The following is a 26,757-nucleotide window of genomic DNA, read 5'->3' on the forward strand; positions in this document are numbered from 1 at the left end:
AGAAATGCCAGGCATTTATTTTCTAAGCTATTGTGTCTGACTCCCTGTGTCTGCTTGCTAGCATGGGGTCAGGCACGAAGTAGAGAGAGGCCAGTCCCATGGCAATTCACTAGACCGCTTTTAACTTGACATTTTTACCGTGGGGAGAAAAGAAAGAGTCTTTTTTTTTACTCTTGTGTGGTTTGAAGCACATGTAAAAGCATCCAAAAGGTTGGGTGGAGATGCCATGCCATTTTCTGACCAAATCTCTAGGTACCCGTGCACCAGATCCTCTAAGTGCACTTCTACAGAGTGACATTGCTGGGGGAAATCCCAGCGGGTGCAATGTCATATTTTGTTCATATCTGATTGAAAGTTAATACCATGCAATTCTGGGACTGTGCAAACAAAGTGAACAGCTGATTTTTTCAGCAATTGTGGGGTTGCACTTGCAAATGAAAGCCAGCAAGCAAATGAGGCAGTGGAACTCACTGGAGTATCAACATTCCAGCACTTACAGAAGCAGCCGAGGATCCGTCTTCCTGTGAAAGGGTGTGTTTGTGCTATTCAACAACCTTGACCAAAGCACACTGAGACGGCGACAGAAACACTAAAAAAACACATACGCACACACCCACATACGCACCCACGCATACATTCACACACACACACACACACACACACACACACACACACACACACCAAAGAGAGAGGGAAAGAGAGAGACAGACACCTTTCTGTATATGCTAAGACTAAATTGAAAGGTAAATTGAATTACAAACTCAACCCAACACTAGCAACACCCCCCCCCCCTCCACACACACACACACATGGTCAACACACACACACACACACACACACACACACACACACACACACATTGCAATTATGCTTTTGAAGCTTCAACAACAGTATCCCTATTATGTCTCTATCTGCATACAGACTGCTTCATGCCTTTTGATATTGACTGCATTCACCATGTGCATTCACCATGCAGGACACAAAAGAAGAATCTTATTTTTAGACAGGGATTATTACAGGTATCGCCGTGAAGGTTGTCCACAATGAAAGACTGGCTGATTTTTCTTTTATTCAACTACTAAATTGAGTCAGTCAGGCCAGCATGTTCTTCTTGTCAGTACTGAATCAAGAATATTGATATGGTGGATAACTGCTGCATAAGGTCCTCTCCTTGCTTGATTGTCAGCTAACATGACATGGTACAAAACCTAAAGCAGTATAGAACGGCTTCAGAAAAGTTTTAAGGTGCTTTGTAAGTTCTCTCGTCTGGGACTTCTGTTTAGTCACCTGGGTAAAGGTGCCACACCTGACCTTGAGAGAGCCCAAGACCTGCGGGCCCCTTCATCACATGATGTGATTGGATGTGTCAAGGTGCCAGGGCCAGCCAAACAGACATGGGGTGCCTCTCAACATCTCTCTTCTCTCCTCGGTCCTCCAGGCTTGCTCCCACTGATCATTGCCGCCCCATCATTCTTTATCTAGGTCAGTGGGAATGAGGACCGAGGAAGGAAGGGAGGATGTATGAAAAGACGAATGAGAGGCACCCACTGTGGCTGAAAGGAGGGAACTCATCAGAACATCACGACAGGGTACTGAGCTCCTCTCATCTGCTTCAGTGAATCACATACAAATTATGGACTCGCCCTGTATAGGAAAGGACGGGCAAGGACATCACAAAAAAAAAAAAAATCAGGGCCATATGGTCTTTGTAGGGAAACAGGCTCGGCGTCAGGGGGGGGCCATAGGGATCCAGGCCCCCCAAACAGGTCTCTGTGCCCCCCCAAACAGAGTGCTCTGTAGTAGATATTTTGCAGTATTTTGCCCCCTCCCCCCGACAGGTGCCCCCCCCCGTCGATGCTCATAGCCCCCCCACTCGTTGCTCTCTGGCTCCGAGCCTGTAGGGAAAGCTTGACAAGGCATACATTCCCTTGAAAGGCTTCTTGCCTTTGGGCAGTAAGGATTATTAATAGGTTACAGTCAGTGTGATTATAATGTGTTGTCGACTGGAGACAAATTGAAGGTATTGGAAGACTCCAAAAGCACCGTTGGCCAAGATGATGAATGGCAGGTGCTGTTGTTTCGTATCTTAATGGAGAATAAGAACACCAGAGACTATACATGAATCAGTCTACAACCAAGCCGAGCAGGCTGTTGAAGAAGGTCCTGTTCTTGTGTGCTCTACTGTAGGTGCCTTGCCAACATCAATCATTATTTTGTTTGTTGTTCATCATCATTCTCCTGCAGTGGGAGCACAATTCATCTCAGATCAAATTGTTTCAAAAGAATAACCAAGGCAACCAGGTCAAGATTTTCCAATAGAATGATGTGGACATAGGAGAGGGTAGGGTAGAATAGCATCGGATGTACTGTACCATATTGATCACTGTACCATATTGATCACTGACAGGAAATTCAATGCATACCAAGTCAGCGAAACATATAGAATATATAGAAACATATAGAAAAGCCAAAGAATAATTAAATACACATACACATGAAATATACATAAACAAATACAAATAGCTAAGCCATTGTAATGTGAGTTTGGCTTTCACAGCTGCACCATGCACCCAGTAAATGCCTGGTGCCATCAGCCCTGTGGCAAATGTTTCAGCTATTATGTTTCACATTTTGGAAATTTGAATGTGTTTTTGCAGGAGTCATATAACTCAAACAAGCACAGGAAAACCTTTAAGATGCCGAATCTGTGTGTACATATATAATGTAGTAGATGCATTCTGTCTGAAACTGCGTGCTGTGCTGTGCGGTGAGGAGTGCTGACAGCTCTACCCTGGCGGTCCCAGCGGCCCCAGTAAGGAGAGACGGGACTCGTCCGCTCGGAGAGAGAGAGACGCTGCGGCGGAGAGAACGACGGGAAAATGAGCCCTGCAGATGAGATTTTAGAATAGCAGGGTGCACCCGCAACGAGGGACTTTAGAAAAAAGAATCAAGACAGCCAGATTGGCCCATCAGAGGAGCGAACTGACAGTCACAGGAACATTGCTCATCTCTGAGAGAAGAGAGAGAGCAGGGAGAGAAGGAATAAGAGAGAGAGAGAGAGAGTGGGGACAGGAAGAGAGAGAGAGAGAGTAGGGAGAGAAGGAATAGGAGAGAGAGAGAGCAGGGAGAGAAGGAATAAGAGAGAGAGAGAGAGAGTGGGGACAGGGAGAGAGAGAGAGAGAGTAGGGAGAGAAGGAATGAGAGAGAGAGCAGGGAGAGAAGGAATAAGAGAGAGAGAGAGAGAGTGGGGACAGGAAGAGAGAGAGAGAGAGTAGGGAGAGAAGGAATAGGAGAGAGAGAGAGAAAACAAAGGCTGACACCATTTCCTTCTCTCTCCCTGCGTGGCTCTGATGGAATGTGAGAAGGTGACAGGGCTGGTGGAAGTGATGTGCTGGTAAGTGGAGGAGGAGTGTGTGTGTGTGTGTGTGTGTGTGTGTGTGTGTGTGTGTGTGTGTGTGTGTGTGTGTGTGTGTGTGTGTGTGTGTGTGTGTGTGTGTGTGTGTGTGTGTGTGTGTGTGTGTGTGTGCGCGCGCACGGGTGTGGGGTGTGTGTGTGTGGAGGAGGGGGGGTGGGGGGCAGAATAGGTGTGTGTGTGTGTGTGGAGTGGAGGGGCATAAATTACAGGGGCCATTGCTAGGCTAATGGACATTTAATGAAGAGGAGGTCCACATTCAGAGGGCACACTGGATGAATCGTATTCATATGGGCCACTTATAAAATCCCATTCATCTTCATTACAGTCTTTCCCTGGCTGTGGCGTAAGCCCAGTCTTCAAATGACAATAGGAGCTTTGGAAACATGAACCACATCATCAGTAGTGGCCCACAGCACTGGAAGCATCTCCTACTTCTGCTGACACACAGACATGCCTGGATTACACGGCTACTTGGTTGAATTCTTACATCCGGTTATCATGTACAATTAATCTGGAAGTAATGCCATGCTCATGTAGCCTATAGGCCACACTTGGACTGCCAGCTGTCAGAACCCTTACTCATGGAATTACACAGTTCAGAAGATAATGTCATATATTGAATATTACATTACAATTTACACTTTTTGAAAAGGGCTCTTGGAGTAGCCTAGAGATCTAAACGCACCCTAGCGGCAAAAGTAGTTTGGCTTGCCAGACTACTCTTGGAGTGCTATACCATGCAGACTTGAAAGAACCCTTAGGGGTTGCTTTGAACTCTTCAAAATGGTTTGAAGAACCATTTAGGGGTGCCATATATGAAGCATGCAATAGAACCATTCTTGGTATATAGCCCCTTTTTTCTAAGAGTGTAAGATCTGGTTATGTTGTTCTGCTGTCTGTCCTGTATGCAGTATGCTTTTACCTGTGTGTGCACCTCAGTCGTGACATTTTGGGATTGGCATCACATATTCACAGTGTCAGTACAGTAGGGAAGAAATGTTTTATTCAAGGTTAGCAGGCATTTGGAAATTGACATTGTGTGAAATGGTCATGTTGAACAACTGTGTTTGCACTGTTGTGTTTGAAGAACAAAGTTTCACAGAACAAAGTTTTGAGGGTTTTTTTGAGAATGAGGTTTTGAGAGAAACTAAGCAAAAGCTTTGAAGCTTAAGGGCAAAGAAAAGTTGAGAAGAGCCCAGAGAAAAAGTCATGGACTATGGTACTCGCAGTAGTTGCTGTTCTCCACAATGGCTCACAGTTTCACACATGTCTAATAAACTGCCTTCCTCTGGTCCCTTGTCTCTCTGCCTCAGGCGACGTGACGTCTTTTCGTTGAGATGTCTGTAGTACTGGAGCCCCTCCCCTGCAGCCTCATAATGGCGCCCAGACAGCAAATTTCAAGGGATTTATGTGAATCCCCTTGAAGGGCCAGTGAGAGTCCGTGACATTTCTTTTCATCTGGTTCACGACAGGCCAAAGACCCCAGGTCAGATCTCCTCTTGTCCTCACAGCGCCAGATGATTTCATAGTTCATCACATGATGTACGGCCAGACAAATGTGTCTCTGAACCGCAGACAGTCTTGTCTTCTGAGAGAATTAGATCAATTCCTCTCGCATTTATTCTAGGCCTAGACAAAAGAGATGCACAGCCTTTCAGATAACTGCAAAATGATTCCACAATCACACATAATAGGGAACCGAGAACAATACAACATTATGGTGTTGAATAGGCTTTAATAATGATTTTATAATGCACTCGATTGGTCTTTCTCACCCTCATTCTAAAAACGACTTCAGAAGTCTTCAGAAGTGTCCTATGTGAGCTTCCGTGCTGTAGACTCCATAGTAGTGATGATTGCGCTACCACAGCTTGTGGGTTGTTGTGATTGTTGGCTGGGAATTTGCGGAGGGCTTTGTGTGAGAAGTCTGTTCCGTGAGATGACCATTGGAACATGGGTATCAGCCCCAAGCCATTGCCTATTTCCCAAACAATCTGTTGGTGAAAGCAGAAGAAGCAGGAGAAATGAGGCATCTTTTTCTCTTTTTTTTTAAGATGCAAAGCCAGTTTATTTACATCTGGGTTAAAGTGCCAAATCTATCCAGTATACTCAGTGCACTGATGTAGATTATAACAACAACAAAAACGCTCAAGTCTCTATTTTCCCTCCAGACATTTGACAGAAATGAAATTAGAACTTGGTGCTTGCTACTTGGTGCAATTTGCTGAGATGGAACTCACAAGTGCCTAATTGAAATGCAGTGCAATGTGCCATACACCTCCAGATTGTTCGGTGGTCGTCTGGACCTTTGGGAAGTTTTCTGACACACACACACACACACACACACACACACACACACACACACACACACACACACAAACGCAGTGTGGTCACAGTCAGCTGGCAGCTGAGAGCCTGACTGAATTAGCTGGCCTGTTTAAGTAGTCAGGCCGCAACACCTGTCCCTTGTGCAGCCACTCTGCAAGCAGCTGAGGACGAGATTTGACCATTTCCTGGCTATGATGTCAACACAGCGCCGACACACATGGCTGCAGCTGTGAGGATTATTAACATGACACTACACCTGCTCTGGGTTTGAGTTTCCCTGAGTCTCTTGAAAAGAAACTCTTGATTCTTTCTTTATCTATCTATCTATATTTTTTTTCTGCTTCTGCGCACTATCGCCCAAGTACATTTCCAATTAGTTTTGCTGTGTGTCTGCAGCGTGAAGATAAGAGCCATGCAGAAGCCAGCCGCAGCACATCATCAGGAGAGCTGGTCTTCCTCAGACGAATCAATTCTTCTCTTCTCACAATCTCCCCACATCTGATTGTGTCGCCCCCCCCCCCCTCATACTCTCCTGCGCTGGTTCTGACGCATAATCAGCTGTCTTCTTCTGTCTCTACTGTAAACCCCACCCCCCTGTGACAAGTAACAACAACAACAACAACAACAAAAAGAATCCTCACCAGTGGGAATGAGAAGGCACAGCAACAAGTTCAACATGCAGCCCCACCCCGAGATGCTCCGTCGGAGTGCATGGAATGCGTTGCGATCAATTATAGAACTTCTCAGGACACTCGCCAAGAAGACTCAGAGAAGTAGCATGGACTGTGTACTTGAGTGTGTGTGTGTGTGTGTGTGTGTGAATGTGCCATTCACCAGCTGACCACAATCTGTCTCAAGTGCTGAGCCATAAATAAGGCTTGAAATATGTCTGTGTGTGTGATATGACCTTTCAAGGAAAAGAAAAACGCTTTAATAAACATTTACGGCACGATAACAAGAAGAGTGTGAGTGAGTGGATACTATTGCGGGAGCCCTTCGACATCAGAAATCCAGAAGCAAAATGGAGGACACTCAAGAGTGTGGGAACACACAAACAACAGAATCACTGCCATTGCTGCAACCACTGGCCTGCCCACACACACACACACACACACACACACACACACATACACACGATTATTGAAACAGCACCCCACATGAGAATGTGCCAGTGTGAATGTGATGTGTGTATGTGTGTGTGTATGTGTGTGTGTGCTGTCTTTGAAAGTGCAGGCCTGCAGGCTGCTCCGTGGTAATGAGCTCAGTGAAAGGTTGGGAAGGCTGTGGCTTCTTCTGTGTGTGTGTGTGTGTGTGTGTGTGTGTGTGTGTGTGTGTGTGTGTGTGTGTGTGTGTGTGTGTGTGTGTGTGTGTGTGTGTGTGTGTGTGTGTGTGTGCCCCTGCTCCTCTGTGTCTGCCTCTGCGCCTCCCAGCTGCTTCAGAAGCAGGAGAATGGAGGCAGCATATGCTACCGGTGCCCTCCTCCGCTAACTCCACTAAGCAACACCCTCGCAGCCTTGTCAACTCTGACAGCATCATTTAAGCCCACCTTACACTGACAGACTTTGACAAGATTTGGGAAAGATTCTTGAAAGATCGTAGTCTTTTGACTAAAGCTTGAATAAGGGGCATTAGTTAAAAGACTGCAATCTTTCAGGAATCTTTCCCAAATCTTATCATAGTCTTGTCATAGCACAGCACAGATTAGAGAATATAACTGATATTGTAAGTCTTATGTGAAATACATCATGGTGGTAGTGAAATTACTATTTGCACCATGGGTTGGCAGTTGGCACCAGGTTGCGTTTAAATATTATCCAAGGAAACACTGCCATCTTGTGGACACATATCTTTATACACTTTTACTCAATCACAGTATTATTCAACACACATAAGCTAAACCTCCCAAATCATAACACCATCTATCAAGACAGAACTATTTCTCCAAACTAGACCTTTCATATACCACCAGCCGCCCCCTGTGCTCATTTGGACAGCACTGCCAAACAGTCTCACTCACTGGAGGCAGCACAGTTCAAACCCAACAGACCTCTGAAGTTCACCTACAAAAAAGCTGCCATCTTTGCCCAAATAAGGAGATCCAATATCTGGAGATTTATTCCATGGGGAAATAACATGGGGATTTTGAATTATCGCACCTGTTAAACTCTCGCAGGGATGAAGAAACTGGAAATGCCGAAGTTTTGTCCTCTGCCTTCAAGTGGATACTGTGATCTTCGGTACAGTAGGTGAAGACGGCACACTTTGATCTTTGCTACCCCAGAGCTAACTTACAAGCCATAGGCAGTTGGCTTCAATTAACACCCGGATCTCCTTAGGCAAAGATGGCAGCTTTGGATCCTTTTTGTAGGCAAACTTCAGAGATCGATTAAGATCCAGTTCAACAGGTGGGAACACCATATATTAGAAAGCTAGATACCGTATAGGGCACCAGAGTGTATGTAAATGGCGCCGCCCTCATGGTGGGGGCAACAATCACTGAAGACCACTGTGACTGGAGAAACAAGGCTCAATGGTGTTTTTTTGCCCCCAACGGCACCTTCCAGGCAGCACATCTTAAAAGGCACTACCTTTACCCTATTCCTAATCCTAACCCTAACCCCCTCAACCCTCATCCTACCCCTAAACTGAGGGGAGTAGTGCCTTGAAGGCAGCGCTGCTTGGAAGGCACCATTGAGGGCAAATAATACCAAAGACCAGAAACAAGTGTCTCTGACTGGAAATCAGACAGGTGTCTCTTGATTGGCCGAAAGTGCTGCCCATTAGGAGCTTGCACACTGCTCCGACAAAGGGCAACAAACACCAACAGTCGGGTCAGTGTGTGCCAGCTGTATGGTTAGAAAAAGAATGCATTAGTTGTCTTTTATATGCTGTTCATCATCTAAACAGATTGTAAGGGAAACTCATGTTAACTTTAGGCTCTAATCATTGCAGTTTACGGCGGCGATTTAAATAGATCTGGCCAGCAAATTAGTCTATATTGTAGGCCTGGTGTGTATTTCACGGCTTTGTGTGATGTCTAAAGGCAAAAGTTTGATTTGGTTTTGATGCAAGATTACATGGTTTTGAAGGAAGTTCCATTTTGAAAAGGAAGTTTGAAGTTTGGGCAGTTGAGTATGAAGTCATGCATTTGTGTTCAGAGTTTTGGTAAATGGAAATGTGTGTTAACAATCAGTAATATAGTGGGTCTTTCCAATACTGAATCATTTCACTGGATCACAGACTTCAAGAACCTCCATTTCTACCATGAACTTAAAGAAGTTTACAAAAATGACATTTAGAGCCTAAATGGTCTCAGCTCTCAGGCTTCAAGGCACCAGGTTGCTTAAACAAAACAGTGAATGACAAAACACATACATTTTGTAAATACATGATTTATTACTGAATTAAAAATGGATAGAAATTGAGTGATACTACTCTCTATTACTTTAAAAAGAGCATGACATAAAAAAAACACCTTTAGCCATGGTGCATGTCTGTCCAGTAGATGGAAAAGTGGGTTCCATAAAAACATTTTAGGAAATGGTACAAATATTTGGAATGATAGAAGTGATTTTAAAGCCCACCTTACACTGACAGACTTTGACAAGATTTGGGAAAGATTCTTGAAAGATTGTAGTCTTTTGAGTAAAGCTTGAATGAGGGGCATTAGTTAAAAGACTACAATCTTGTCATTGTCTACAATCTTGTCAATCTTGTCTTGTCAAAGTCTGTTAGAGTAAAGTAGGCTTTAAAGTGATTACACAGACTCTACTCCTGACTGCCCTCGTCACTCTGGAAGAGGTTCGCAGCAATATTTGGAATGATAGAAGTGATTTTTGAAAGTGATTACACGGACTCTACTCCTCACTGCCATGGTCACTCTGGAAGAGGTCGCAGACGGTCAGCTGGGTCTTGGACACAGCCAGCGCCGGATACAGGGGCTGCGAGAAGGCATGCTGGTAGCTGTAGAGCAGCGTGAGAGCGCCCTCTTCAGCCACGCTGAAGAACGACAGCGAGCCCTCCTGGAAGTCCAGCAGCACGCCCACTCTGCGGGGAGCGTCCGTGCACACGTCGGCCGCGGCCTTGTCGTGCAGCACCTCCACCTTGCCCTTGCCCTCGCTCAGCAGGCACCACGAGAGCCCGTTGAAGCCCAGGCGGCTGGCGTCCTTCTGGCCCTTGCGGCCGATCTGGCCCTCGCACACCCCGACCTTCCACCGGCCCTCGTCGGACGTCACGTCCACCTCCCAGTACCAGCGGCCGTCGCGCAGCGCCTCCGAGGCCAGGACCTGCGGGAACGAGCTGAAGCGCGCCTCCCGCTCGGGGTAGGGCTGCGGCGTCTCGCTGAAGGTCACCCGCCGGTTCTCCATGGACAGCAGCAGCTTCGGGTGTGCGCTGTCAGGGTCCAGCACTGGAGAGATGCCGTCTGTAGCAGGACCAAACAGCAGCACGTTAGTAGAGCTTAGCTAGTACTCCATTAGTAGAACATAGCCAGCGCTCCATTACTAGAACATAGCTAGTACTCCATTAGTAGAACATAGCCAGCACTCCATTACTAGAACATAGCCAGCGCTCTATTAGTAGAACATAGCCAGCACTCCATTAGTAGAACATAGCTAGTACTCCATTAGTAGAACATAGCCAGCACTCCATTAGTAGAACATTTATACTGTTTACATGTATTTACTCACAAAACACAACAGATTGTCGGCCTAATACCTAATGGTTATCATTTTAACTTATTTCATTCCAACCGTGAGTTCTTTGGGGGAGAAAAGAGAAGGCTCACGGGTCCTGAATTACTTACACCTGGCTTGACATAGTCGCTCCTATTCATCCTGGATTGACGTTAGTAAAAAGTTGTCACTTATCTTGGATGTCTTAATTCTGCTGTAGTGAAATACCCCTCTGATCTGATGGTTTATCATTATTATCATTATTATTATTATGATTTATTTAGATCTTCAAAGAATGTTACAGCACAGTGCACATTGTTGCATAATTGATCAAGTCAATCAGCACAGCATAGTATTTGCTGTCTGCAACTGAAATAGGTCAAAGGTCGACTTACACATCAGTCTGAACGGGTCTCTGTGGGGACGTGAGATGACCACCGTGTCCAGCCTGCTCTCCGTCCACCCCCGCAGACACTCCAGACGACCCTGGTCCACCTCCCGCGGAGCCTCCAAGTCCTCCACGGGATTGGAGAGTCCGCTAATCCTGCGGATAAAATGGCAGCATTATGCTGTAATGCTCTTGTAGCGCTCCACAATCGACACAGTAATCCCAGCAGAGTCACCCTGCTATTGGTTCAGCTCAGCCAATCCACTGATTTGTTATTATTCCATGAGATGAAAACAGCTTTTTTTTTTTGTACAGTCATCCTCTTACCTGTTGGTCACCTGGCTGTACTCCTGTTGGAGAGAAACAGAGAATGAGAATGAGGAAATGCAAATAAATAAGAGATAAATAAAGACTTTTTCATTTGTAGCAGTGAGATTACACAATTTTAATCTTGTATAATACCACCAAAAAAAGTTGTCAAGATCTCTATTCAAACTAAAAAAAAAAAAAAAGTCAAACTGTCACTTCATTGTCAATTCTGCTGTATGTACCAGACATATAGAGAACTGAAATTGCATTTCACCGAGTCCCACGGTAGGGTAAAACAACGACGATGACAACAACAACACAATACGCAGACAACGTTTGGGTAACGTTACAGATAGATAGATAGATAGATAGATAGATAGATAGATAGATAGATAGATAGATACTTTATTGATCCCCAAGGGGAAATTCAAGATGTTACCATGATGAAGGCCTGGTCCTGCACCCGGAGGGCCCCGGAGGCGTCGGCCAGCCTGGTGAGGGAGTCCACGCTGTGCTGGATGGTGGTCAGGCTGCCGTGCAGGAGGTCCAGCTGGTCCTCCACGCCTCCGAGGCTGCTGGCCTCCTCCTGGGACACGCAGCGCAGGGCCTGCTGCTCCTCCTGGTCCAGGGCCTCCCGCATGGCCTGGTACTGGTTCCGCACATTGGCCTGGGCCTCGTCTAGAATCTCCTGCAGAAGCGAGCGTGTGTGTGTGTGTGTGTGTGTGTGTGTGTGTGTGTTTGTTTAGGGATGGTGGGTGGGCGGTGCGTGGGGGGTGATACAGAGAGTACACAGGTCAGGTACACACTATATAGCATATAACTTTTATAACTAAAGATTATTTAATTAATGAAATCAACTTAACATATTGCTACTTTTATTTGAATAACCAAACATACAAACACACCAAATCAACACGCTTGTGCTAATCTAACACAAGAAGCAGAATATAGCTCAGACCACTTTTTAACCACCTTACCTGGAATGCCTGTTTCTTTTTTAGAAGTTCATCTTTTCTGGACATAACCGCGTTTTCATGTTCCTGTAACTTCTTTATCTCTTCTTTCATTTTACCCTAGAAGATGTCATCATTAACACAAAAATCTACAACATCTCAACACAAAACTTAAAAGGAGTGTAGCAAACACATCACTGCGTACACTTCAATGAAAGACACATACAGTACAGCTAAGTGAACATCAGCCTTTGATTTTTCAAAGGGCCGACCTGAGGCAACATCAGTGTATTTGTTCAACAAGACTAGTTTGGGTCACTGAAATATAAAAGCAACATGCTAGATCATGGAGTCTCCAACCTTTTCTCTTCTGAGAACTACTCTGACAAAATTAGCATGGCCCTGAGCTACTAATGTTTTATAGCACATTGAGTAGCAGCATTGTGTGCATTTTAAGGCTCCTTTAAGGCTCCTGCATGGCCTTCTCTGTTTGTAGACTGTCAATCTGATTTGATCGGAATTTTAACAGGTCTGCCAAATGACAAAATTGTCATCAAATTTATGAAATATGAACATTTTCTTGGAAGATTCTGGAGCGCTACCCAGCAACAGGAGCGGAACTGGCGAGCTACCTGTTGGAGACCCCCCCCTGTGGTCGTCTAGCTGCTCTGGCTTCACCCCGTGACCCCTGTTTTTGCGAGAGCGGCATCCTCACCCTCAGCTCCTTCTCGGCCTCCTTGATGCTGATGCAGGCGTGGTCGCGGTGCGAGCCGATCACCGTGCACACGGTGCACACGCACATGGCGCACGGCCGGCAGTAGATGCGGTTCATCTCCTGGTGCTCCTGGCACCTCCAGGGCGACACGTCGTTCACGGCCGGCACCAGCGGGTGGCCCTGGAACACCGGCGACTCGAGGTGGATGCGCAGGTGGTCGGCGCACATGGACGCTCCGCACTGCAGGCAGGTCTTGACCGCAGGTCTTTGCTCCTGGCCGGAGCAGTAGTGGCAGAGGACAGGCCTGTGGGCAGAGGCCGTTTCAGGGTCCGGGGCAGCAGATGTGGCCGACGGAGACTCGTTGCGGGGTGAGGGCCGCTGACCGGCAGTGAGCGGTGAGCCGGTCGCCTGGGGTGACCCACCAAGTCGTGGTGACCCACTAACACGGGGTGAACCGCCAACACGGGGTGACCCGCTAACACGAGGTGACCCGCCAACATGGGGTGATCTGGACGATGGAGGGATGTCCATTGCGGGTGTCGTGGACTTTGGGGATATCTTCTCAGTCGGGGTGGACACTGGAGAGGACTCCGGGGACTCCAATGCGGGCCCATCTAGTGTTTCTGCTGCCACTGGTGTTTGGCCGGCTGGGGAGGCACCACTCCTAACGTGGACCTCCTCCTCCTCACTTTCATCACTGACTGGGACTGGGTTTTGATTGGAGCCCCACACGTCAGCAGACGTCCCTTCCAAAGGTGCCGAGTCCCTGTTTGTGGATGGCCTTCTAGCAGAGCCATGGTTCTTTGGTGGAGATGCATTACTGCTGGGATGTGCTTTCTTACGTGGAGGAGAGTAACCATCAAGATACTCAAAGCAATCGCCCTCTGCTCCGTTTGTAGTAGGAGATGCCCCTAGCCTCTGGCCGACTGCTTGCTGCTGAGGGATACTGGAGTTACCTCTCTTGCCCAGAAGACTGTTGGAGGCGCGGGAGGAAAGCCTATCTCTCCAACCTGTGTAACAAACAGCATGTAACAACAGCAAGTAAATAATCAAAGTTAACTTAAAGATCATGATTTATGTTTTATACATTATGACAAGCATTTAGTTGTTTGATAAGACAAGAATGTGTCGTGGCAGTAGGTCATGACTTTCATGACTTGTGGACTTTGATCTGAGGATAGGCCTGCTCTGCTCGAATTTGGCGACTGATTACGGAAACTAGGCTACTCTGTCTATTACATAACGGGCATGGCATTTGCTTGCTTTTTCTAAACAATTAATGTACATACCCGAAGAACGTCTGCCAGCCGATGATGCTTCCGTATCCCAAACCGCCTCATTTAACTTCCTGTACTCTTGTTTGCATTCGGGGCAGTAATAAGGTCCCGACTGTGACCCGCTCCATAACTCGCCGATACATCCCTCGCAGAAGCGGTGCCTACACCTCAGAGTTGTCGGTTTCTTGCATTCATTATGGCACAGTGGGCACACAGAACATGACACAGAAGCCCGAACTCTAGCTGGGGTGTCCAATGTGGCACCCATTTTTGGATGCGCACCCGATTCTCAAGAAACTGAAACCGTTGAACAACACTGGAGGAGGAGCGTAGTGTGTTTTGTTTGAATCATAGACCTAAAAGAAATGGACAAACAGACTCCGTCGTTCTCAATGAGAGGGGGCTGAAACAAAAAATCGTTTCCTGTTCATCGTACTGCGCAGACTCAAACTCATTTTGTGACGTTGGCCGCGCTGTAACTCGTCTGATAGATGTTCATACAGATATTTTGCCATTCGACCTCGACTGACTGCGATTTCTTGGATCTTGTAAGTACAATCTGATTCTTTTTTAAACATATTTTTAGTCTTTGTCTGAATCACTCATTTCTTGCAAAATGGTATTTCTGTACTGTTAAGTCGATGATCACGTTTTTAAAAACCTACATCGAATAGATTAATAAAGCGTTAGACTCGCTAAAGTCTAGCTATGGCTAAAGTCTGAAGTGGATAGCAAAAGAAAACCGTTAGAGGCAGACAGCCTAACTTTTTACTGTTCATTATAGTTTCACTAACGTCAATCGTAATGTCGACCGTCAGTATTTATCAGTATTTATCAGTAGATTGTAAATTATTAGAAGTGTTATATCCTTTAGTAGTGTTTGTACTCTAGGCGCCAGTTAGCATGTAACAGCATGTGAATGAATGAACTGGCCACACTAGCATGGTGCATTTATACCTGACGATCTCTTTCAAGACATTTGAATAAAAACGGACATCATGGTTAGTATTTATAGGGTCTGTACATGTGGTCCCTAGCCTGGTTTGTCTGAGAATTAAGTAGAAATATCCTTTAGAAGTGTTTGTACTTTAGGCGCTAGTTAGCATGTAACAGCATCTGAATGAATGAACTGACCACTACTGTATGGTGCATTTATACCTGACGATCTCTTTCAAGTCATTTAAATAAAACATGGATATCATGGTTAGTATTTGTAGAGTCTGTAAATGTGGTCCCTTGCTTGGTTTGTCTGAAAATTAAGTGGAAATATCCTTTAGAAGTGTTTGTACTTTAGGCGCTAGTTAGCATGTGCCAGGTGTCATACCACTGCAGTAATCATCTCACTAAACACGTCTTTTCATATCCAATCTGTTCAACAGAGTTTACCAGTCAGACCACTACACCTTTGCCAGCACCACCACCCAGCAAGCTTCATCAACTCCAGCCATGCCGGTAAATACATAATACAGTGCCTATTGACAGCCTACACACCCCTGTTCAAATGCCAGTAGCTTGGTTCATTGTTAAATCCTGTTCTTAAATGTGTTATTGTGTTTTGGAATGATATTGCATTACATTACTCTTCACCTTTTGCTTTTGTAGTAGAAAACATGTTGATGGTAGTGAAAAGGTAGTAAATTCAGCTCATTTTTTTTGTATGAACCCTGCCATTGCAGTAATCATCTCACTAAATACGCCTTTTCATTTCTAATCTGTTCAACAGAGTTTACCAGTCAGACCTACACCTCCGTCAAATTCGCTCACAGCGCTGCCAATAACACCCCAGCAAGGTAGAACTGCATTTTCATTAATCTGGCACCAATATCAAGGGAGAAACAAGCCATGAATGTCTGTCACAACTTCTTTGCATCTTTACTTTTTGTGTCATGCCAATTCCAATCTATTCCTTTTGATTCATAGATTTTTACAGACTTGTTCTGCAGCACTTCCGAACAATTGAGGAGGAGCTGGGGTAAAGCAGCAGGTGGATGTGAACACATCTATGCTGCAGAAGCTAGGTGGTGGTGGTGTGGCGGATCTTGGCCTCGTGGAGGACAACAACAGGCCATTGAGTAATGTTGAGGACCTGGACGAGTTGGAGAGGCGGCTTGCATCCGATGCGGACCTGAAAAATCAACTGGTATGTCTGTTTTTTAAGTGTTTTGCCATGTGATTATTGTAGGCATAAAAGTCCTAGCCTGGCTCTCGTAATGAATGTGGCTCTGCCTTGCTTTAATGTGGACTTACTCACTGATTCAAAAATACTATTCAAATCACGGAATGGGTGTCGAGAAGTGAGACCATGTGAGTAGCCATTGTTATCTGAAACAACTGTCGCATTTCACATCTCTTTTCCCTTCCCCACTACATTTTTGGGGAACAGACATCATATATTGAGAGCCACGTTATTCAACTCCTTGAGTGTTGTTAAACTTGAATCTCATTCCCAAGTGGAGCGTTGTGTGCTTGATACATGACATGTTGTCACTTTTTGTCATCATATATACCCTCTGTATTTGATGGTTGTGCATGAAATAGCAAAACAGCTTAAGCTGAAAACAGCTAAGATGTTTGACTGGAAGTTATGCCATTGTAATTTTGGTCTTTGTATTTCAGGTGAACATACTTGGGAGGGAAAACCACCGAGATGCTGTTAAGAGGATGCTGGGCCGGGCTTTGAGGGGGTCCCTGGCGCTCCAAATTAATTAGACTGGTGCAGCAGGAAAGGTGGCTTTTAAGTCCTTACACCTGAAGAGTGTGTTGCATATTAATATCATTATTAAAAATAATTTTAATAAATTGTTTAAGCATGTAGAGGAAATAAAGCATGTAAATGAGCATGTAAAAGAAATAAATAAACAAAATGTATTGAACCTAATACTATGTGTGGTGAGTCTGTGTGATAGTTGCTGAGGATAAATGTTTTTATATTGGATTATTAAATTACAGAATACATTTATAGGTTTCTCATCAGCAGGCACTGTCTTCACCTTAGTAAATTTGGTAACTTTGGTAAGCCCTGTAAATAATTGTAAATTGTTCTGATTGAGGGCAAATGGAAAGTGTTATAATGTATTATTGCTATATTTTAGTACATAATTTTAATTATTAAGGCCATAAATAAGGCCAATTAGAAGCTGGTGGGTAGTAAGAGGCAAAAGGGTGGCCCTTTATCTGGAGCCGCTTCTGAGCCGCCGGTGGACCGCTAGAGAACCGATGAGCAAAACTCCAGCGGGCCACTGGTGGGTACCGCCGTTGGACCGCCAACTCTGCCGCTGGTGGGCCGCCAGTGGGCCACTGACCTATTGCTATCTGGGTGTCTGTACTGTGACACAATATCAAAGCAACACACACAGATAAATAGTGACAGACACATTTTTGTTTTTTGGAGTTTTGAGAGGTTTTGGACACTTGAGAATGCCTAAATGCACCTATTAGGAATTGCTGTGTAGCACCTACAGTACATACATCTATATGTCTGCTCCAAACGTTGTGCAGTACCTCCCAAGACCATGATGAATCAGGAAATGCATGACCTGCACATACTGTAAACTCTACGACAGTAAACCTCAAAAACAATAGGCAACTTTTATTTTTTGTATATGATGTTGTGAAAAAGAAACTTCATGAAGTAAATAAAATCCTGAAGGTAAATCTATATCTTGGCCCATGTCATGTGTCTTTAATTTAAGCCCTGAGTGATCATTGTGCTGCCCGTGGAACTTGGCATAATGACTGTTATTGTATAAAAACAAATCGTTCAAAATTTGTTCAAAATTTGGCAAGAATCTCCATCTGCATTAAGAGGTTAAAGGTAAGTGCAGTATTTCCGCAGTGGAGGCAACACACTACTGAATTTGTTATCACTTATTACTATTTATTAAGCTCTAGTAATAAATAAACAGTGATCAGTCATTAAAGTTAAACATTTATTTATGTATGTATTTATTACGTTGAACATTCATTATATCAAGCAGAGTAGAAGATATGATGTCGTGTTCATGTTGAAAACTACCACACATGATCATGTTCAAAACATTAATGGAGGAGAAAAAAGTTTGAGTCTTCTTTTCCAACGTTCGTTTTTAATATTAATATTATGTTGTCTTGCCTATAGGTAATGCTTTACCCTATCAAACAGTAGGCTACCGTGGGCTATACGCTTTTTCACTGATCTTGTGAATGACTTTCCGTCATGGTTTTCGTGCAGGCTGGACTGAGCTCTAACACATAGCTCTAACCATAGGCTCTAACAGCCAACACTGAGCTTCTGATCCAAACATTACGGGAAATGTGACGTCGAACGTTAGCTTCCCTACAACCGACATGCTAAAATACTTCTTTACGGGAAACCAACGTAATATACGGGGAAACAGTGAATTAATTTTGACTTCGATACCCTATATAGAATACACAGAAGCTATAAGGGAGACAAAGGGCACATGTTACATGAAGTTATGGGATCGCAAAAATCTGAAAGTCTATGGCCGTCCAAGGGAGTTAGCAGAGTGTTGATCACCAGCTCATTTCGTGTTTCTACTTCCGGGAATATGCCTGCCCCCTTGGTTTGAATGCGCATTTGCCAACCCTGTGAGGTAGTTTCCTCTTAAAGTCACAGTGCCCTTATTGAACGACTACTGATGACGTCAACCTAAAAGCCAACGTAAGCAGCATCGCGCACATGGCAGGCTATGGTACATATACACACTGTATAAAGTATGGCCTATGATATTACATATTATCAGGGGCAGTCGATTAATCTGTTGATTATTGTTTTCCAATGCCGAAGATTATCAAATGCCTTGATTGTCCAGGCACCAGGTTTAGGCCTACTGCCAGAGGTTAAACCTAAAGCATGTAGTTTACTGCCATAGATAATCAACTTGCCTAAAATATGTGGTTCACTGCCATTGAGATCTTTTCCCTAAAAAAATAATGTTACAATTAGTTGGCCATTATTTGATTAGCTACAGCCCTGTTTTATATTTAAATATAATTTCATAATTTCAATACATTTCAGTAAATTTCATTCCAATACATTATTATGCATATTGTTTAATTCCATTCACACACACACACACACACACACACACACACACACACACACAGCACACGCACACGCACACACATGCAAACACATCCCTTGTGTTTAGATAATTAGTGATGGAGTAGTTCCTAATTTCCTAACCAAACTGATAAGCCCTAGTGGAACACTTTGTTCCCACTATAGCTGTCAAATTGTTTGGATTGCCTGATAACATTTCCTTTGCCAGCAAGGCCCTTCAGTACAGATCATGTGAATGGCAAAGTTTTCTCTAATTTTCCTTTAATTCGTGCTTCTAAATTATAGAACATTATCAAGTTCTTACTTCTTACTTTTACTGATTGTTTGCATGTAACCAATATTTCAGTTGCATTGTGAAACAAATGAAATCTGAGCACAATTTAATGAGAAAACACTGTAGCCTATAGTTTGATTAGCTCTTTGGACAAAAGAATCATTTACGCTGCTTTAATGCTCTTCTTTTGTTTCCTTAAGCATACTGTACCACATGTGACTCATTCTGATGACAGGGCTATCACACTGGGTTTGTTTGAAACATACTAAAACGATTATACTTGCTGTTAGATGATGTGATCGATGATGATATATTTTTATACTGATATGATTTGGAGTTGTATTTATTTATCTGTGTGATTATAGCTTAGACACGATTTATGTTGTACAATATCATATGATTATGTAATTAATTACATTTGCATGCCATTTTCGGGCCATTGTTTTCATGTTAATTTGTGCACTGGATTTACCAAATTCTTTTGTCTGCATTTGGGAGAGAGCTGCAGTAAGGTCAAATACAGTATAGTTGAAATATTTGTAAAAAGAGATTATGCCAATTTGCACATTTGGGCACACATTTAATATAAACACCCTCAGTCGATGCCAATGGAAACTAATCAATTAATTAAAAAGGCTGAGAAAGCAACAATCCTTTGGGACATTGTTATTGTTTTTCATCGTTCTTTTCCTCTGACTAAGTCATTGACACATTTACTCATTTACTCTTTACATTTACTGACATGATAGAATGGATAATTTACAACTTGTACATTTCCTTCAAGGTCAACAACCTTTTCTTAAATCAGCATTCTAAATAATATGCTCAGAGGTTTCCCTGTTATGTTATTTCAATGTCAGAAATTGTGATCCCCATTCAATAAATCAGTTAATTACAAGGTGAAAACTTACTCACTTTTTGACAGCAATAGATGTAGACAACATCTATTAAAAAAAAAAAAATGAAATAAAATCTCCTTTGAATAAATGATTATTTCAGTCAGAACATTGTATTTATTTTATGTATTTAAGTGCAATGATTCAGCAACACCTTAGCACTATATACTAGCCTGAGTATACCCATGCCAGCCTTGCGTGCAATATCATTCACACTGCAGTGGCGTTAGCCAGGCTAAGTACATTCATTACCAGTGGTAATAACTGTGACCATGTAACCTTTTACTATTTGTCTCTCTCTTTTTTTTTTATCTGTTTACAAACTTCATTAAATCTCTCCCAAACGGAAATGTTCAATTTTCCAGTCTTGATAACATTCAAAAAGAAACTGTGATTGGGTTGTGGCTGATAAAAATGTTGATAAGAGTGCCAATAAAGACCTGAGGAAACGAGACCCTGGCATCCGCTCCACAGAATCCGTGATGTTCCTGAGGTGTTGTGCTCTCGCTGTTGCCCTCTGCCTGACGGGCATAGGGGCCCAGAGTGGTCCTGAGGCCGATCTCGTCACCTATCTGCCAGGCCTGGCCGAGAACCCCTCCTTCAAACACTACTCCGGCTATGTCGAGGCTGGAGTGGGGAAGTACTTTCATTACTGGTGAGAACCAACCTGTCTTTTTTTTTTTTTTTTGCTTTCATTACCTCCACTAAGGAGGTTATGTTTTCATCTGGGTTTGTTTGGCTGTTTGTTTGTTTGTTTGTTTATTTGTCTGGTCGCAAGAAGAAAAAGTTATGGATGGATTTCTATGAAATTTTCAGGGAATGTCTGAAATGACCCAAGGAAAAAAACAATTATATTTTGGAAGTGATCCATATCACCGTCTTGATCCAGGAGGCGGTTATGTTTTCGCTTGGCGGAGGTCTGCGCTCTCTGAGTGCTTTTCTAGTTTAGTTTCAGTGGCAGATTTCTATCCAAATATTTTACCCACAACCCTATAATAATTCACTGTGTTACTTTACACAATTGTATGAATACTGTATATGAAATCTCAAAGTTGAAGTGTTGAAGTGTTTTTGTGCAGGTTTGTGGAGTCCCAGAACAACCCTTCCACTGACCCCGTGATCCTCTGGCTGAATGGAGGCCCCGGCTGCAGTGCCCTGGAGGGCATGCTGTCTGAGAACGGACCCTTCCATGTGAGTCTGGGAACCCGGCATCTATTCAATATCTTTGTATTTGTAGGGCAGCTGTGGCCTACTGGTTAGGGTTTCGGGCTTGTGACCGGAGGGTTGCTGGTTCGATCCCCGACCAGTCCACGGCTGAAGTGCCCTTGAGCAAGGCACCTAACCCCTCACTGCTCCCCGAGCGCCGCTGGTTGGGCAGGCAGCTCACTGCTCTGGGTTGTGTGATTCACCACACTGTGTGTTCACTGTGTACTGTGTGTGTTCACTAATTCGGTTCAATTGGGTTAAATGCAGAGAAATGAATTTCCCTCACGGGATCAAAAACGTATATATTTTATTCTATTCTATAACATGCCATTAACCACTATGGTGACCAACCTCAATCTTGGGCACATCTTGCCTCCATCTTGTTTTTGTGAACTCTTCTGGTCTCCAATAATATATATATATTTTCTCAAGTGCTTATTGTTGTGTTTCAGCTGAGGGAAGATGAATGTTATTCCTCATTGTGAGAGACGCTTTGGATAAAAGTGTCTGCCAAATGGATAATTGTGAATGTTGTGTTTTAGCTGAGGGATGACGGCACCGTCTACATCAACCCCTACAGTTGGAACCAGGTGGCCAACGTCCTGTACCTGGAGTCTCCCGCTGGCGTTGGTTTCTCCTACTCTACCTCTGGCAAATACGCCACCAGTGACCCCGAGGTATCAGAGCCAGACCAACGTAGCAGGGGGCAGATCAGTGGTGTACTGGTTAGCGCATTGGGCTTGTAACCGGAGGGTTGCCGGTTCGATCCCCGACCAGTCCACCATGGCTGAAGTGCCCTTGAGCAAGGCACCTAACCCCTCACTGCTCCCCGAGCGCCGCTGGTTGGGCAGGCAGCTCACTGCTCTGGGTTGTGTGATTCACCTCACTGTGTGTTCACTGTGTGTTGTGTGTTCACTAATTCGGTTAAATTGGGTTAAATGCAGAGAACTGAATTTTCCTCACGGGATCAAAAAAGTATATAAAAAAAAAAAAATAAAAAAAAATCAGTGGGGTCAAACTTTGTTATAGATGTTAACCTGCTCACCTTCATGTCTTGTATAATCATTATTGCTCATTTGAGAGTTACTGGAGTATCACTACTAAATACAGTACATATACAGTATGTATTGAATATCACTCATTTCAATATTAATTTAGAAGATGAGATTAGATCCAACTTCATTGTCATTGTATATAGCACAAGCAATATACATAGCAAAATATATAGCAAAATGCCTTTTTACCCATTCAGTGCACAGAGTAGACTCTTGATCCTTGTATTCATTTTGAGAGTCTTTATTTCGTGTCCCTTTCTTCTGAGTATTTTAGCATTCTGGGAAATGAAGTGCCACATTAGTAAACATGTCATGACTACACCTGTCTCTCTCAGGTGGCTGAAGACAACTATGAAGCCCTGCAAAACTTCTTCACCAAATTCCCCTCCTTCCTCGCCAATGACTTCTACGTGTTTGCTGAGAGCTACGGGGGCATCTATGGACCATCCCTGGCTCAACTGATTGTCAGCAACCCTGGAAAGATCAATTTCAAGGTGAAATAACCGAACAACTGAACTGGTGTCATGGGTGCACTAATGCTATCATTATTTATGTAAGAATGTAAGAATGTTGACAACTGTATTATGTCAACAGGGAATGGGTATTGGCAACGGAATGACCAGCTATGCTTTGAATGATAACTCATTGCTTTACTTTGGATACTATCATGGACTCTTGGCTGAGAGGTAAGTGAGATTATAAATATGAATGCATAAAGTATTTATTTGAAAGCATCAGCTATCTACAATTTGAATTGCTATTCAAATAGTTATTGTTATTTCTTTCATTTTAGTGCATCAATGATATTGTAAGACAGATGCAGTGTATTGTACAGAAGTTGCTCATTCTCTCCATTTTAACATTTGACTTCTTGTAGCTCTGTGTGGTTTTGTTTGATTGCTGTATGCGATTTTAGTGGTGTGGTGTTAAATCTGATAACTTTTCTTTTGTCAACCCTGCAGTCTGTGGACTGATCTTAACCAGCAGTGCTGCACGGAGGGCTCCTGCAACTTCTACAGCAGCAGTAACACCAACTGCCAGAACTCAGTGAGTGTGTTCCGTCGGAGTAGCCACAAATCAATGGCATTATCGGTCATTCGTCCAGTCATCAGTCTTTACCCCAAAACTGGTTTCTGTATGACCTGAATCTGTTCAGGTGTGTCTGTATTGACACTGGTTTCTGTATGACTTGAATCTGCCCAGGTGAACCAGGCTCTGTACCTGATCCAGGACGTCGGGCTCAACATTTACAACCTGTATGGGCAGTGCTACGGTGGAGCACCCATGAACGGCTACGCTGGACGTTATGCTGCTGACATGTCTAACCTGTTCAGAGAGTCTGGGTTCTCCTTCAAGCCTTTGGTGAGTCCTGCCAGCCACAGGGGAACAAAGAACGCTCATCTCTGTTTCTCTTCTCTATTTCTCTAGGGGCTCAATACTTCACCATACTCCTTTCTCCTCTCTTCTCATCTCTTCTCTCTATCCCTCCTCTCTCCTCTAAGCTAACCACATCTGTTTTATTCTCTCCACCCCTATTCTCTTCTCTAAGCTAACCACATCTTTTTTTCTTTTCTCCACCCCTCTTCTCGTCTTTTCTCCTCTCTTCTCTAAGCTAACCACATCTTCTTTTTTCTTTTCTCCACCCCTCTTCTTCTCCTCTCTCCACCCCTATTCTCTTCTCTTCTCTAAGCTAACCACATCTTTTTTATTCTCTCCACCCCTCTTCTTCTCCTCTCTCCACCCCTATTCTCTTCTCTCCTCTAAGCTAACCACATCTTTTTTCTTTTCTCCACCCCTCTTCTTCTCCTCTCTCAACCCCTATTCTCTTCTCTCCTCTAAGCTAACCTTTTTTATTCTCTCCACCCCTCTTCTCTTCTCCACTCTTCTTTAAGCTAGCCACATCTTTATAATTCTCTCCACCCCTCTTCTTCTCCTCTCTCCACCCCATTCTCTTCTTTCCTCTAAGCTAACCACATCTTTTTTCTTTTCTCCACCCCTCTTCTCTTCTCTTCTCTTCTCTAAACCACATGTTTTCCTCCTCCCATCCCCTGCCTCTGTGACAGGAGGAGGTGTCTATTCCTGGAAACCCCAGGTGTATTAATGGCACTGCCATGTACGAGTGGCTGAACAACCCCAATGTGCGGGCAGCGCTCCACATCCCCTCCTCTGTGCAGTCCTGGGAACTGTGCAGGTGAGTTGCACACCTGGAGGAGTGATTGCTAGGCTCCATGCAGCAGCATGTTGCATATCCCCTCATTCTCAAAATCCTGTATTATCAGCTTATATAAATCTTATGTAAGATCATAATCATATACTTATTAGTATTTCCCATGTAGCAAATGTTTTATGTAATTCTATGGCTGATAAACACACATATTTCTGTCAGTGTCCTGAGAATTGAAAAAAAGTTGTCACACAATGCTATGTTATTTTAACGGGGTATTTAAATAGGTTTTTAAAAATGTGATCATCTGTTCATTTTAAAACACTCTTGCATCCCCCACACTCTGAAATAACAACTCTGCTTGCAGCGGTACCGTTGGGTCACTCTACCAGAGGACCTACAAGGACATGACCTGGTTTTACCAGGTTCTGCTGCAGCAAGACCTCCAGCTGCTGGTCTATAACGGAGACGTGGACATGGCCTGCAACTTCCTCGGGGGGAAGTGGTTTGTGGAGTCTCTGAATCAGCAGGTGACCTTGCCTTGTCTGCTACCATTAGCATTTTCATTCATACAAAAACCGAGTACTGTTGACTTCAAATAAACAAACATCCGAGTGAACGCAGGGTGGGTGATCACGGTGACGCTGAGCTTGTTTTGGTAAACAAAATGTCCTTGGGTCGGGGATTATCTCAGGTGGTGAGTCAGTACCAGCCATGGTACTATCAGGACCAGATCGCCGGCTACTTTCAGCAGTACCAGAAGATCACCTTCATGACGGTGAAGGTAAGCTGTCTGAACGTGCCATTCTACGACTTCCTAAACACCCTTGAGCACATACACCACACATAATCACACACACACACACACCATACTTACTTCTACTACTGTTCGTCCAGTCATATGCCCACATTGCTGTACTTTTTTCTCATTTCTTTTGTGTGATATTACTGTGTCATTCTTAACACTTGTTTTGCCAGCATTGTACTGAAACAGCCATGCTAATAAAGCCCTTTGTGTTTGAGTTAGACGCTAGATGACTTATCTCATTGTCCCTTCTGTGTGTGTTTGTGATTCTATAGGGTTCTGGCCACATGGTTCCACAGTACAAACCCGGCCCCGCTCTGCAGATGCTGAAGAACTACCTGGCTAACTCCTACTGATGTGTGTACGTGTGTGTGTATGTGAGTGTGTGAGTGTGTGTGTGAGACAGACATCCTGTATGATCAGAATATTGTCATCACTCAATGGGCTACAAGGAATGTTGTGAAATAAATATCACAGTTATTTTCCTTTACACAGCACAGCTGCTTCATTTTCTTGCCCTTATTTTCCGGATATCTGGAATATGGAATATGAAATGTATGGAATCTGTACAGCAGAGGGCGCAAGATATGTCTTTATGATTGTGTGCCAGACACTTGACATTTTAGAGAGAAAGATTAAAATAATCTGAATAAGTACAAAACTGCACATGACAAAAGACCAACCCATGATCAGGGTGCCTACACAGTGAAAATCTTTATTGACATTTATAATAATCTGTAGTCTTTGTTAATTTCATACACATTTTTAATGTATGGACTATTTACATAAGTATACATCCATAACAGGAGAACTGAACAGATGGGATTATAATGTGGCATATCATAACCACCCCCGTTGGTGCGATGCCTCTTCTCGTGAAATACCCTGTATATATATATATATATAACCCAACTAAAGGGTGTGTTTGCTGAGACACGGCTCAGACTGAACAGAGACAGAGACACAGAACACGCGGGGGGTGTTTAGATTTTTTTTTGTTCTGACATATTTACACATCGCAACAAAGTCAGACCAGTCATGTTGGCCAGTGACAAGAAAAGCTATAGTGCAGTCACCTGCACGTGCATGTTTACATTGTCTAGCAGTGTGCAGTATATGCAAATATGAGTACAAACTAACACCATAATACATAACTAGCATGTGCATGTGACGTGTGTGTGTGTGTGTGTGTGTGTGTGTGTGTGTATGTGGGAGGGGGATAGGTGTTTAAGCT

At 43.8% G+C, this 26,757-nt stretch overlaps 3 protein-coding genes across 3 annotated transcripts in view; 1 reads left to right on the plus strand and 2 right to left on the minus strand.

Annotated features, from left to right (window-relative positions):
* The window catches only part of LOC134093811 (lysosomal protective protein-like), a 32,077-nt gene extending 6,131 nt beyond the window's left edge, over window positions 1-25,946 (plus strand). Inside the window, exons 3-13 of the mRNA XM_062547075.1 lie at window positions 20,768-20,948; window positions 21,373-21,484; window positions 22,042-22,176; window positions 22,890-23,048; window positions 23,149-23,240; window positions 23,517-23,601; window positions 23,758-23,916; window positions 24,618-24,745; window positions 25,086-25,248; window positions 25,413-25,502; window positions 25,799-25,946. Coding sequence (XP_062403059.1) covers window positions 20,776-20,948; window positions 21,373-21,484; window positions 22,042-22,176; window positions 22,890-23,048; window positions 23,149-23,240; window positions 23,517-23,601; window positions 23,758-23,916; window positions 24,618-24,745; window positions 25,086-25,248; window positions 25,413-25,502; window positions 25,799-25,879 — 1,377 coding nt within the window. The 5' untranslated portion in view covers window positions 20,768-20,775 and the 3' untranslated portion in view covers window positions 25,880-25,946. The remainder of the gene's footprint in view (window positions 1-20,767; window positions 20,949-21,372; window positions 21,485-22,041; window positions 22,177-22,889; window positions 23,049-23,148; window positions 23,241-23,516; window positions 23,602-23,757; window positions 23,917-24,617; window positions 24,746-25,085; window positions 25,249-25,412; window positions 25,503-25,798) is intronic.
* Window positions 9,120-14,388, minus strand: si:dkey-29p10.4 (E3 ubiquitin/ISG15 ligase TRIM25). Its single transcript, XM_062547074.1, has 7 exons — window positions 14,071-14,388; window positions 12,782-13,791; window positions 12,091-12,186; window positions 11,553-11,801; window positions 11,132-11,154; window positions 10,812-10,960; window positions 9,120-10,166 (listed from the first exon to the last, which is right to left on the minus strand). Exons 1-7 carry the CDS (start codon window positions 14,324-14,326, stop codon window positions 9,601-9,603), a joined length of 2,349 nt encoding a protein of 782 aa, XP_062403058.1. The 5' UTR covers window positions 14,327-14,388; the 3' UTR covers window positions 9,120-9,600.
* A 278-nt stretch (window positions 25,947-26,224) lies between the features above and the next one.
* The window catches only part of LOC134093816 (LHFPL tetraspan subfamily member 3 protein-like), a 41,381-nt gene continuing 40,848 nt past the window's right edge, over window positions 26,225-26,757 (minus strand). The window contains exon 4 of the mRNA XM_062547083.1: window positions 26,225-26,757. This exon is cut by the window's right edge and continues 1,440 nt beyond it. The gene's annotated coding sequence lies outside the window, so the exon portion shown is untranslated.

This window comes from Sardina pilchardus, chromosome 10 (assembly GCF_963854185.1).
Source record: "Sardina pilchardus chromosome 10, fSarPil1.1, whole genome shotgun sequence".
NCBI classification, from domain to species: Eukaryota; Metazoa; Chordata; class Actinopteri; order Clupeiformes; family Clupeidae; genus Sardina; species Sardina pilchardus.